This window comes from Camelus ferus, chromosome 7 (genome assembly GCF_009834535.1).
Source record: "Camelus ferus isolate YT-003-E chromosome 7, BCGSAC_Cfer_1.0, whole genome shotgun sequence".
Taxonomy (NCBI): domain Eukaryota; kingdom Metazoa; phylum Chordata; class Mammalia; order Artiodactyla; family Camelidae; genus Camelus; species Camelus ferus.
In genome coordinates, this window is record NC_045702.1 from 17,104,600 (window position 1) to 17,119,515 (window position 14,916).

At 33.1% G+C, this 14,916-nt stretch overlaps 1 protein-coding gene across 1 annotated transcript in view; it reads right to left on the reverse strand.

Moving 5' to 3' along the window:
• The window catches only part of BRAF (B-Raf proto-oncogene, serine/threonine kinase), a 133,823-nt gene that overhangs the window by 33,588 nt on the left and 85,319 nt on the right, over window positions 1-14,916 (reverse strand). Inside the window, exons 6-10 of the mRNA XM_032484366.1 lie at window positions 14,165-14,313; window positions 13,010-13,129; window positions 8,243-8,402; window positions 3,158-3,194; window positions 1,584-1,797 (exon numbers count right to left, since the gene is read on the reverse strand). Of these exons, the coding sequence (XP_032340257.1) occupies window positions 1,584-1,797; window positions 3,158-3,194; window positions 8,243-8,402; window positions 13,010-13,129; window positions 14,165-14,313 (680 nt within the window). The remainder of the gene's footprint in view (window positions 1-1,583; window positions 1,798-3,157; window positions 3,195-8,242; window positions 8,403-13,009; window positions 13,130-14,164; window positions 14,314-14,916) is intronic.

The following is a 14,916-nucleotide window of genomic DNA, read 5'->3' on the forward strand; positions in this document are numbered from 1 at the left end:
ACTAAAGTAAAAAAATCCTACACTACACACTGTATTATTTAAGAGTGATACAGTTTCACTGGTTCCTGGAGGACATATTCTGCTAAACAAAGATAACTTCTACCTGCATAACAAAGTTAATGTTAACAAAGCCAAGCAGGTTTCTCAAGACTTTCTGAAAAGTCTTTGCCTTTATGAGCAAGAGTAAAGTGCTATGGCCTCTCAGCCAAGTTACTACAATGGAAATATTTTATCACATTCTTTGAAAGTGGGTTCAGCTGGCAGGGTTGCGCCACCTTTCTAATGGATACTTTTCCAAATGCTGACTGAGCTAAAATCCTAATTCATGTACAGACCTGGTTCAGAGGGGTTTAGGGCAATGACTCCTCTTGGGTTTTGAGTATAGCTAAGCAGGACAGAGATGTCAGGTAATATTTGCATATATAGAACAAAAAAGACTAAGAGAATTTTTTTTTAAGTAGACAACTATTCTCTAGTTAAAAAGTCACTATCTTTCAAAGAACATGGATCAGGATACTCATGGCAACATTTAAATGTTAAAACTGTATAGAAATTTAATCATTACTACATAATATATGTCATCATGTGGAATTTCCATATCTCATATACAATTTTCCACAAGAAAATGGTATCTGGAATATCTATTACTAGAGCACAATCCATATTCTGCCTTCCACTGATAATTTTCAATATTATAAATCCTTAACTGCTTACCCAATGCTTCACAGTCTGATCTACTCAGTGCTGTATTGTATTATTTACTTTAATCACACTACTCAGTACTCTGTGACTTCTAGCCCATTTCATGGATTTTCTGAGGAAGACTTGGGCTGAGAGAGCAAAAATCTGAAACACCACCACTACATTTAGAATAAGTAACAGACACTAACTAGCAAAAGCCAGTAAATATAATTCTTTTAAAATATCTTTATTTATATCTATAGCAAGACACCCATCTAAATTTTGACTTAAATTTTTAAAAATCAGTCTAACCACTAATTAAAGTATGTCAAGATAAAATGGGAGAGTGAAATTACACTGCTTTTTCCTCATGATGGCATAAGTGAAAGAATCAATCCTAAAATTTCTTAAGTACGGTAAAAATATCCCAAATGTATTACAAATCTTCTTTAAAGTTTCCTACCTTTGATATAAAATATACACATCCTCTTTTTCCAAAAAAAAAACAAAAACAAAACCCATATTACAGAAAATAAAGCCAAAAATCTAGTAAAAACTCTTAATAGGGATTTCCATTTAAAAAAAAAAACAAAAAAAGATAACAAATATTTAATAGTCATCAAGGTTATCATCTAAATGGATTAAAATAAAAGAAATTCAACTTGCAAAGAGCCCCCTCCCTACATTATTTACTACCGCCCACTGAGTTTAAGAAGTTATTAAGATCAAAAACTAAGTAACATAACAAAAAACAAGATGGAAATCTCAGCTCAGAATTTTCTTGCTTTTACAAATTTATGACAGACAGCATACAGGAAGCTGTGGTAGTGAGTATGTGTGAGAAGCACATTCAGCATTCCAGCCAGGCCAAGCAGAAATTCAGTACTGAAAACTTTCACACTTACAAACACACACTGTGAGGGTGAGGCACAAACAGTATCTGTAGTTTATATTTAGTTTGCTTTGGGTGAAAACAAGAAAGAAGAGCCCAACTACCTCTGAACACTGGGCCAGGCTCAAAATCAAACACTATTTCACTGGGGACAGAATGTAGGAGGGGACTGGGAGTCCGGGATTGGTATTTCCGAAGACAGCGCATCAGCTGGTTCAAAGGGGCTGTTAGAAGAGAAAGAGAGGGGCAGGCAAACACAGGAAGACAGACACACAGAAGAAATGAAAGAAGTCATGGGGAATAAATAAGATGAGTTGAAGCCTGCTTCATAAAATAATTCTGGATGTTTAAAAAAATCTGCTTATTATCATAAAATCCCAATAATTTTTTGAAAAGTGACTCATAAAAAGGACAAGAAATGCCATTTGATTTTTCGGTACTAAGCAGGCAGTTTTTATGACTAAGTTAACTCTGTGATGCTAACATGATGACAACATTTAAATGCTGGATGTACTGGGCAAAATTATCAAAAGCCACAGCTATTAAGACATATGAAAGTCAGACTGGCAGCAACATTAATTGGTGGGTTCATGGAATAACAAACAGGAAAAAAAGACTATGTGCTTCAGTAACTACTAAGTCTAGAGTATATAATGTAGTGTTATTATTTTGGTAGGTTCATGGGAATACAGAAACAATAAAACATGGTTTAGACAATGCTTATTCAATATAAAATATCTTTGAATCTAGGCTTCAGGTCACAGTGAAGAGACCAACTCTAAACAAGATAAGCCAGTCATGCAGGACTTCCTTATTAAATAGGAGACAGCTGAAGAGGTAAGCATAAAGGATCACTTGGAAGAAAACTTCAAGATAGTTTCAAATACCATCTCTTAGAAACATTACATAGGGGTGAATTCTTATTTTAAAAGTATTTTCTAAAATAATGTTCTGTTATGCCCCCAATTTTCACTGGGTACTAGAGTATCTGATGAAAATTCTTTAAGAAATCTCAATTCAATTTATTTCCTTATTTTATTTCCTGGACTAGTAAAAGGGCAACTAGACTTTTCCATTTAGGGGTCTATGCTATACAACATATATTCCAAAGCCTTCTAGAAAGCTGAAGGGAAGTGGTTGATAATTCTTACAAACTGATAGCTTGTGGCAGGCAATCCCAGGTATTCTCCCCAAGAATGATTAAAAAAGTCAAGTTTTAACTGATTGAAAGCTCAATCTTTAACTATTAGTGGAGGCTCCCAAAGGAAATTTAGCATCATCAGTTTTGTAGATGGTTAAGAATAAAGTGGCAAGGATCACTCCTTGATAACATTTAAAAACTGTAGATAGTACATTTAAGACTCCCTTTTATGCCCTCTCTTTTTCTCTGGTTATGGATCAGTTAAAATTTTATTAGAGATAAATGATAAATACTAAAAAAAAAAAAGCAAAAATTTTTGGTTCTTCTCTACACATTTTTCTCTGTGTCTGTGTTTCATGAAAGAAGCAAATATAAAGGAGACAAGCAGCAAAGCAATTGCACTTTTCCCTGCGTTCTTTTTTTAAATTGAGATCACTACTTACCTCCATCACTACGAAACCCTTGGTCTCTAATCAAGTCCTACAAATAAACAGTAATGTATATTTATTCAAAGCATATGGTAAGAAAGTAATAACAACATTTTGTTTTCCACCAAGCATTAACAGAAAGGTTAACGTGAAAATAATATCTGGGCTATAAATTACATCACAAAACAAAGAATATGGAATTAGCTAGTGAACATGATAAAATAAAAAATTTAAAGCACTTGCCAACCTAACCTTAGACTGAAGGGATTATTAGTCCTGATCAAATGCTGAAATCCATTTAAGGCCATTCAAAACCAATGGCTGCATCAGTTCTTAAAAAAAAAAAAAATTCTACTGGCACATATTAAGAGCCATAAAATGTTCATACCCTTTGATCTTGTAATTCTACTTCTGGGAATTTTTCCTAAGGAAATAATTCAGAAGAAAAAACGTAATGCACAAAGACGTTTAGTGCAACACTGTCCATCATACTAAAAAATCAGTAATAATTATTTCCCTACTATAGGCATATAGACATACTGGTTAAGCAAATTATGATGTATCAATTTAGTAAGTATTATGCAGCTACTATAATAATTATGAAGCTCAAATCATGAAACATGTTTACAGTATAATTTAAAAAGAATATAAAATTAAATGTACACTGATACAATCATAAAAACAGATGTGTAAGGACACACTAGAAGTGAAAAAAAGAAAAATAGCTCAAATAGGGTTTTGCTAAAAATTTGTCTTTACTATTAAAATATAGCTTTTCAAAATAGACAATGTGGGGTGGGGCAGCGGAGGAGGAGTCTACTGGCAATGCAATGCAATTTGGATCCTAACAGACAGAACTTAGTTTACCCAATATAACTTAAATATGAAGGATTGAATGGCCCCAAATGTCTCAACAGGTTCAAAGGCACTTTGCAAATAGGCAGCTTTTTGTTTATAGGTTCAAACAAAGAGTAAATTCTTTACAGATGTATTTCTGTCATGTTCAATGTATGACATAAAGTCTTTAACATTTTCTACAGAATAAGCAACAAATACTCATATCTGCAAATACAGTACTAAATATTCAGGGCTGTGTGACTATCAATAAATATAATATCCTGGTGGTCTCACTAACTTTGTGTTCTTAAGAGCATATTATAAACTAAGTGGAAGAAAGATATACACACACATGAAAACTGACTCAAATATGTTGATTATTCCTAAATCCGTACCTCTATTCAAGGTCCCTGTTTCAGCTGCTATTGGACTTCTAAACCAGTAAAAGTTCCACAGACATCTTAAAGTTAGTATGTCTAAAATAAAAGTTACCATTTTCATTTCTACAAACCTGTTCTTCCTCATTTGGTATTTCCTATTTTATTGAATGGAATAAATACTATCTGTTCACCTACGCCAGAGAAATCTAGGCATTATCTTCTACCTCTGTTCTTTTTCCTTCTTTCCCCCACTGCTACACAGAACAGTGGGTAAATATAAGAAAGGCAGGCCAGACTCTCCTCCATTTCAATCATTTATCAACTGTGTGATCTGGGGTAAGTTTCTTAATCTCTCTAAATCTAATTTTCTTAACAATAAAATAAGGACAATAATAGTACTTAACTCATGAGTGTTTATGCGGACGGAATGAGAAAATTTATGTAAAGTACTTAGTATAGTACCTAGCACATAGTAAGCATTTATTAATAGTAGCCATTTTCAGTATCAATCCTAACAATTTTGCCTATCAAATCTCTAATTAAAAAGATTTTTCTAAAATAGAGCTGATCACTTTTTCTCCCATTCAAAGTTTATTAGCTCCCATGCTACCAACTATGATAGAGACCTCAGTGTGTACTCTCCTTACTTAGTTTCATCTTCTACCATTTCCCATCCATTTCCTAAACCCTAATCTCCTATAATATTAACTGTTAATTACATCCCACATAAAGGTACTTCCATACTTATGCACATACCATTTCCTTAACAAATGATTTTCCTTCTTAAAACTCCCACCTGGTGTACTTAATAAACACCTACTTATTCATATTCATCTTCTACACACTTTGGCTTAAATGTGCCCCTTCTCTTTTAAATATTACTAGATCCAACCATTAGAGTTTATCTCTCCCTTCTATAAACTATACTATATATTTTTGTGTTTATTTATATGTCTGATTCATCCATTAGATTGTGACCTTCTTGAGGGCAAAGACTGTGCTAATTAATTCATCTTAATTCCCTGTTCTGACATAGTGCCTATCCAAGTAAACATTAAATCTGGTTTACTGGAATAATAAATAATAATGACTGAAATTTAATGAAGTGATTGAAACCAAATGAAATGTTAAAAGGTTTGTATTTTATCTTATAATCAATGAGAAGCAGATGAAAGTTTTAGAGCAAAGGAATAGATGATGACAGAGGTGTTGTAAAAAAAAATTATTCTGACAGGAGTAAGAAAGAACGGAAATGGATAGAAGAAAATCAGTGGCGTGAAATCTGTTTCGGAGATCAATGTAATAAGTAGTTCAAGTGAAGAAATATGGCCCAAATGGTGGCAGTAATAACAAATTTGAGATGCATATCAAAAGGAAAGGTGATACCTTATGCCAGTTAGGTTATGGGGAGGATGAAAAAGCAAGATATAAAAATGACACTTCAAACGTTCAAGGCTAAGAGAATAGGAGAACAATAGTAACACTAACACATAAAGGGAAAAAATCTAAAAAAATGTTAGTTTTGAAAGTAAGTATGAAGGTTACAATTTTGAAAATACTGACAATAGATCTAGCCTAGAAATAAGATTTGATTTCTTATTTCACAATCTCCTTATTCCCATATTTCCCTTTCCTACTGTTTTTTTCTTTTGTATTCAGGTCTAGCTAGATAGAAGACCTCATTAGTTGAGAAAAACTGGTATTAGGAGGTTACTTTAAATGTAAAATAAGAGGAATAAAATAAGAGGAAAAAACCTTCCTAGTAACAAGTGGGAAGAAAGTCTGATTTGGGAATGTATCCTGAAAAATGAAATTAAGATTTATAAAAAGTTTATTTTCTCTTACATTCAAAAAATTTTAAGTTATACTTTCAACAATATGATAATTCTTAAATTAACACAGAAAGAATCAAGTTTTTATTGGTTATAATACCAAACTTACAATAGCACAAACTGAAATTCTTAATTCCATAGTCAACTTTTACATCACAGTCATTTTTATAAAAATTTTAAAGGACTTCATTAATTCCTTCAAAGGCCTCCATCAATCCTTTAATATTTAAATCATTTTCATTTGAAGAGCCTAATATATTGTCATCTTTATAGGTTTTCTTTTACTGTTAGCTGAACTAATTTAATTCTGCTGTATCCTTATTTCTCAATGGCTTTGTAAGATTTGAGTAGTTCTCTGAAGTCACTATTCATCGTCTCCCTAAAATCCTTAAAACCTTTTTTTTAAAATCAGTCTGGCAATCAGTGTTTTCATTGAAATCTTGGGTACTGACGGAAAGGGGCTGGAATGTAAGCTGTTATTAAATTGGGAAGGATGTTAGAGTAGGGACTAATATTAAAGTAGTCCGTTAATTAGTGAATATTTTCCTGTTAGGACAATTTTTGCTTCTTTACTCAACCTTATGAGGAGGACTCACATAAGGAATGCCTGTAAAATGAGAACAACTTTAGTCCTCTAAGAGACAAGTGACCACTTCAGTAACTTCTGTATCTTGCTTACAGGGGTAAACAGTTTCAAATTCCTTTTTAAATGTAATTACTTTCCAAGGCAAACAAACTGGATGGATTTTCTGTTTTGCTACTTATTACAGACAGAGATAAAAGATAACTCACACTTTTTTATTCTGAAGTACAAACTCTGGGAAAAGTGACACCTAAGTCCAAGATCAAGATCCCACCACATCACATCAGATAGCAAAGGCTCTTTATCGTCTTCAGTAACTCAGTTACCACGATGATGTAGCTAAATGAATCAGTCCTTTTGGATTGATCCTGTGTATTTCATCTTTCTTCGCATCTCCTTCTTCTGTCTATATCAGGGACTGTCAAAATACAGTGGGCTGGCCACCTATTTTACTAAAGTTTTACTGAAATAAAGCCATACCTATTTAATTAAAATGTATTATTTATGACTTTTCACATTACAGCAGAGTTAAACAGTTGTCATTAGAGATCATAAGATCCACAAGCCTAGAAAACTTACTATGTGGTGTGGCCCTTTAAGAAAGAGTCTGTTGACCCTTGGTCTACATTATGGGAAATTTCCTCTGCTTTATCTTCTAACCCTTTCACTGATACAAATATTTTTTGATGACCTATTATGTTAGGTGCTAACTAACACCTAACATAATTCCTATGTTAGGGAACTATATTAGGGATGGTTTCTGCTGTCTAGAAGTTAATATCTAATTGCAGAAGTGACACTAACATACATGAGCCAACTTACAGTGTGTAAGATAAACTGGGAAAGTAAAAAAATTCAAGAGTGACCAGCCAGAAGGAGGCTAAAATAACTGAAGAAGTGAGATTACAATATATAATAATGACCAGAGAAGATCCATTTAAAAAAAATGATTAAAACTCAGTGATAAACTTTACATAAAAGAATATACCAAAATTCAAGATGTGTACAGAAATGGAATATAATAATATACTCAAGAAAGTAAAGAAGGTTAAAGGCAGATTTGCATGTTAAGTACATAAAGTAATGATTAGTCATTAAGGGTTATTCAAAGTTGATCTTTTAAAAATTTAGGTAAAGATTTCAAATTGATCTAAATAGGAAGCTTGCAAGTGTATTCGTTAACATAAAATGGTCAAGTGGATTACCTGTTAAATACATGAAGTTAAGACTTTTACAGAGATGGTGTCATAGAAAAAAAAATGAGAATAACTCTGTAATTTGGAACCAGTTGAATATTTAATGCCATTAGCGAAGATGACAAGGCCTTTCTGTATTTCATTAAAAGTCTATCACTCATAATAACTGTGATAAATGAAAGATGATACATTTCTGATCTATATTATAAGTGTAGCAGAAAAATTTAAAAATACAGTTGAATTTTTTTAGTTCAACAATGCTGGATACTTACATCAATATTGACGGGTTCTATTGTGTTTATATGCACATTTGGAGCTGACGAGGACCGGTCTCGTTGTCCAAACTGATTTCGATGATCTTCATCTGCTGGTCGGAAAGGCTGTGGAATTGGAATGGATTTTGAAGGAGACGGACTGGTGAGAATTGGGGGCCTGGAAAAATTAAGTGATTGAAACATAAGATTCAGAGCAACTTTACAGAGATAACAGCACGGAAAATCGGATGATACAAAGATTTTCCTGCTTTTATATTCTCAAAAAAACTTTAAAATAAAGCATTAAAAATCTAGCAGTAATGGCTTTTAAAATTACTACCTTAAAAAACTATTCTAGGCTTGTACCTAATACTGACAAAGCTGCTTTGCTCAAGCAGACCCTCCAGGGAGTATCAATGATAAGAACACTGATTTTTATCCAGAAAACTCCAGAGAAATCCACAAATGGCTAGAAATTACCTGTGGTTAATCAGCGGAAGGAACTCTTGTCCTTTAAGGTTACATAAAAATGCTCTAGGTAGGGACTGACTGAATAATGTCTGCCATTTTTTTCCTACCCTTGTCATTTCTTGATAGTTGAAGTTACTAAAATGAAATTTTTATGCAAAGTATTAGGAAATTATAAATATTTAAAAAATAATACATGCATATTTAAGGACCTGAAAGTTATGCTTTACACAAGAGTTGAATTAAAATCCTGAACAATAACGGCAAAAGATCATTTCCAAATAGATGATCCTGACAGTGTCTCTCTCATTTTGAAATTTTTACCATGCCCAATAACTGATACAAGAGACACAGGGGAATAATACATTAACCATTAAAGCACGTATCTGTAAAAACAGCTTTTGACGAAACTATCAAAACAGGGGACAGAGTGACCTATTCTGGTACTGTAGATAAATAAAGTCTATGATCTCTCACCGCCCCCAGAATGAATGTGGGACTCATGGAGTACATTATGAAGTTTTGAGACTAGACTGTAAACAGCTGTGAGGAGTCTCTGCCCCTCAGAAGGAATATCCAAGAGAGATGAGAAGTGAGTATCACTTGATAGATGAGGTATGACTGTCCCAGTGAGCTCCATTAGGACCAATGAATGACTCAGTGTTAACAGCCTCTCTTCAGAGACTGGCTATCATTCCACTTCATCATATGCAAATTCTGTAACTAATCAGTATTATTTAATGGTTAAAAAGACAGCCAGAAGGACAATGTAGAGGGGATAAAAAGACATTTTTATGAGGGGAGAGGATTTAGAGAGGAATGGGAAGAAAATATAGTAGAAGAGGACTAAAGGTTGAAGGAGCCAAAGAAGCCAAAAAGTGACAAAAAGCTTTGCAATAAAATATGTTAACAGAATCTGAACCATACCAGCTAATAAATTTTACTTCTTTGAAACACAGTATTAAGTGTAGGGAAAACAAATCTGACTTTATCTGTTCATATTAACTAAATGAATCTACTAAGAATTGAAATAAAAATAATAAAATATTATGCACTTTAAAAAACTGGTATCAGCCCAATGAGAATTACAGGTAAGACTGATGGAACCAACCTTTAGGAAAATTAGCATGCCCCACTGGTCTTTCTATTCTGATTATTAAGAAACCTTGAGTTTGTGATAGAGCTGTCTTTATTTTTGCTTGAGACAATCATCATACACCTTTTGCTAAGGGGTTTTAGGAGCAGGTAAAAGAATGTAAAAATGACAATATTAATATTAGCTTTTTAAATAGTTTTGAAAAGTGCACTTTTAAAAACTACTTAGAGGCTGATTTAAAGTTTCAATGCAACAACATACTACTACTTTAAGTTAGGACTTAAAAGTAGGAAAAGCCTAAATTAACTACAACTGTATAGGGTAGTCTAATTAATATAAATGATCTGGTATAGGGAGAGCAAGCCATTCTTGAAACTTACTGAATTAAGATTATGAAGGCAACATGTAGTACATAACAAATCAGAAATAAGTATGTGAAGTCTTTAACTAGGAAAAAACAAAAACCTGGATTTAATCTAATAAATTTTATTATCAAATCTAAAGAAAATGGATATATTAGAAAGTAAGGAAATCTGCCTATTACATAAAAATCAGAAAGGCTATATTTGGCAGTTGGCATTGGTCCACAAAGTCAATTTACCTAATCGTGAGGGCAAATATAGTATCATTTTGGAAAACACTTCAAGTTATTATAGCCTAATGTCATTAAACATCTGAATTATGTAATTCAAAAACAATCTTTGGATTATAATTTGGTTTCTCATAAATATCTTCCAAAGCAGAGGGAGTACTGATTCATCCAACACAAGAAGTCTGATCTATACAGGCAGGTATTTCTCACTGACATGAAGTACCTGGCATTCTGATTTAGTCTTTTCTGATTTTGATTACTGTAAACAAGTATATTTCTAACTCTCATCATTTCTAGGAATTGGTCAAAATGAGTTTCCATAGTGGGACATCTTAACTGGGACCTAGGCAAGTTATACCTTGTGAAGTATGTTGGCAGTCAGTAAACTGGCTCTCTACCTACCTTGTTGCAAACCTCCTTAAAGCAGTAGCAAATTAGAAATAAAAAGAATTTCACCTCTAACACCCTTCAGCAAATTACCAGTTAGTTTAGATCTCATTTTTAATCTAGAATATTAAAAATTTTGAAGCAGTGTGACTACCTCTGTTTCAGCAATACACACATTTTAAAACACTGACTTTTCATAAATTTATATATTCCATAGCATTTGTAAAAAGTAGAAAAGGTGGTACCTTTAACTCTATTCAAAACTGGGCAACGTATCATTCTCCACATCATTACTATACGTGATATGTCTTGGTTACATCCATTATTATATGTGACATGTCATATATGTGTACATATATATCATGAAACAATGATAATAATTAATAGTCCTGGTATCAGTTATAATTGTTATCAGAACTATTAATAAAATGCAAAGGAGTATCAATAAAGAACAGGACTGGCTTCTATCTTTTCACAGGCATGCATATATACTTGTGATATAAAAGCATCCAGAAAGCAAAAGTTTGAACATCTTTCTTATCATTTGCTCAAGACCAGAATGTACTTCAGTTTAGTTATGAATAAAATACTCGTGGCATAGGCAAATAGTTTCTTAATTTTAAGATAGCATTCCTTCACTGGAAGGCAAATGTCCTAAATCATTACCATTATAAACCTTCAGAGAGGCCAAACTGATCTCATTATGGTGATCTGTAACTCTGCTCACAGAACTAGGACCTGCCATTAGAAAGGCCTCGTGGTCTATTAGAACCTGTCAGAGGTAAATGTGATAGCCAAAAGATTAATGAAAAATCAAAATGAACAATGACAACACTTTGATTTGATCTTCTAGGAAATATACAGGTGCATATAACTAATGACAAGAGACAGCAGGAACAGAATGACTCCACCAGAGTGAACAACTCTCACAGCCTGACGAAAGAACACAGTGGTAGCATTTTCAGTGTTCCAAAATAGATAAATCTACTCCTTAATGCAAAAGTCTTTTGCTAAATTTTCTAGCCTTTGAGACCTTTAGAAAGGTTGACGTGGTAAAAATTACAGATCTATTGGGAGGTTCAACTTACTGTTTTATCTAGAAGAAACAGCATTATCTTGTGAACAGTGGAAAGAAGTAGGGTTGAAATTGACAATAAATATTCCTGGTTTTAACTAATTATCTCTGGGATATTCTAGAACAGAATGCCATGTGGGGGCTTTTTTTTTTTTTAACCAGTTACAACGATAGCATAATTTAAGGGGCCTCAAATCTAATAGGGAAACAGTTAAGCAGATTTGTGTAAGAAATGCTCCAAAACAAACTAGTATCTACTAAACTCACCATCTTCCCTACTCCACTATGAAGCCTGAATATATGATGCCTTTGCATCACCTTTAAAGTCAATTCTCTCTTTATCCTCCAAAACTGATTAATAATACTAGTTTTTTCCTTTTACACTTATGAACATCCATCCCTTCTCCATGTTGCTACCACTCCAGTTCAAGTCTTCACATTGCCTCTCACTGTCTTCACTACCAACAGCACTCTAGATATCTCTCAATCCATCTGAATATCACTACTAGGGATTCTTTCTTTAAAACCATTTTCACCAGGTTAGTCCCATGCTCAAAAACCCATAATTCTTTTTTTCCCTTTTATGCAAAATTTAAATTTCAGCCTGAATTCCAAGACTCTCGATAATCTGATATTTCTAGACTTTGATTACTGTTTCTTCACTGTCTCCCAAACCTACCATCCCCATTTCCTTTATTTACGCTGTCTCTATCCTTCCCTCTCTCCTTTCCATCTCCAATCACTGTGCTTTTATTCTCTGGGTTTATTCAGATGCTTGAATTCTTAAAGGTCCAGTTTAAATCCCACTTTCTTGATTACATATTGACTACTCTCACTATTCTCTTCTTCTACTGTAAACATGGTAATACTTATGCCCTTATCACACGTTTAAAGTAATTTGTGATAAACTGTAGATTATAATTATATACTATTTTAAAATTATCTTGTATGTTAATGCTACTTTTGTAAATAGAAATCATATACTTCTATATCTAATATTACCTAATAAAGTGATGAGCAGAAGGCAGGAACTCTAAAAAAATAAGTTACCTGAAAAGAGTTCTTAATGTAACAATATAAATGTTGGAAAGATTTATAATTAAATAAAAGTTCCAAAAGAAATCAGCTCAAATAGCATGTCACTGAACAGCAGGAGTCAAATCATACCCAATAGAATCGGAGGGGGGTGCAGACGAGGATGACCCAGACGTAAGGGCAGTCTCTGCTAAGGAGGCCTCCTCCTGTGGTATTGGGTGGTGTTCAAAGAACTTGGAGACAAACAGCAAACTGTGAGGCAAAAACAAAAACAAAACAAAACAAACCTAACTTGTGCAAAACCCAGAAGCTTCATACACCAGAATACATTACAGAATTAACAAAAATATCTGCGATCAAATTCCATTTTCAGAAAGGATTCTAAAATTTAGTTAGTTTTTTTCTTTCCTTCTTTTAAAATTAGTTTTATTTTTGTCTAAAGGCTTATTTAAAAAATTATACTGTACTTTCAAAGGCAAGCTTAGAATCTAAAACTAATTGTTCTACACAGCAAATTTCTACATGGTAGAAGGTAAAAACCATGCTTTATGGTTAAGGAATTAGAAGAAAATAAATATTGCTAAAAGTTAGATTACATATTTATGATATACTTTAAAGTACAGAGCTGAATTCCCTTTGCGCAAGTGATCAAAAAAAAGTAGTAAGACTTTAACAGAAGTAGCAACAACACAAAACAAGATTAAAAGAAACTCAATCTAATCTATTAGAGAAACTCTGGCATAAAGCAAATAGAAATTTTAGAAAAAAATTCACTGGGTTCAAAGAGTTTATATGTTGTTTTTAAATAAACTGAGGTAAGTGGATAAAGGGGGGAGATGAACGGGGGAAGAGAGGAAGGGAGAAGAAGGGAAGGAAGGAAAGAGAGAGAAGACAGACAGACAGACATTAACTTGGAGAAGAGAGAAAACATAATTTACAAAATAGCTAACAGAATCTGACTCCCTGATCTGTGGTCCAAAAATGTAACGGCTAACTTAACTGAAACACCTGCTCTCCTCCCAAAATCTATCTAAAACTGATTTCTACGGGCAAGGGATCTTTATTACTTAAAAGAGAATATAAAACATGAATGAAATGTACAGTCCAAATTAGAGTCTGAGAGAGAAGTACTGGCTATACCAAATATTACTCTCTAGCAACACTTTTAAAAATTCCTGGTAACAACCCTACTGAACAGAAAACTCCCACAGACTCTAAGATACACCAGTTTCATATTAAGAAAAGTTAATGTTAAATAGTAGATAGAAATTTTTTTGGATTACTTACTCAAGTTGGTCATAATTAACACACATCAGTGGAACCTCTGTACTACAACGCTGGTGAAATTTATAACCACATGTTTGACAGCGGAACCCCTGGAAAAGCAGCTTTCGACAGAAGTCACAAAATGCTAAGGTGAAAAAAGTTTTCCGTACCTGCAAAGTAAAATATCATAGATGATTTCAAAAACTTGCAAGAATCTTTTTAGAAATCAACTTATTTACTTTCTTATTTAAAATAACAAATCTTTAATATGCTTACATCATGAGAACTGACTTACACACTAAGATACTAAAATGAAAGGCAGTGGGCTCAAGATAACAGATGGCCTATATGTATTTACCTCCCACCAATTACCCAATTTAAAAACTCAGAAGTCAGTAAGATGGGAAATGAATTTAAGACTGGAAACTAGTTTCAAGCTGTACTACAATAAAAGTAAAAGCAGAGATGATAGTAGAAGGAAGAATTAGAAGAAAAAGGAAGAATAAAGGTTCACTTTAATAATTGTAAAAAGAAAGCAGTTACAAGATGCTTATTGGTGTCGACAGAACATCAGTATACATATATAAAGTTACAAAGGTATGTAACAGAGGAATAAAAAAACACAAAAAAGCAGAAACATGCGTTGGAGGAGAGGAAGCAGGAGGAAAAGTTGCAATATTACAAATAATCTAACTCTCTATGGAACTGGCAATCAGTAAACGATGTCTAAAATTGATAAAGCAAGAAACTGGCTTACAGTTATTATTCAGTAA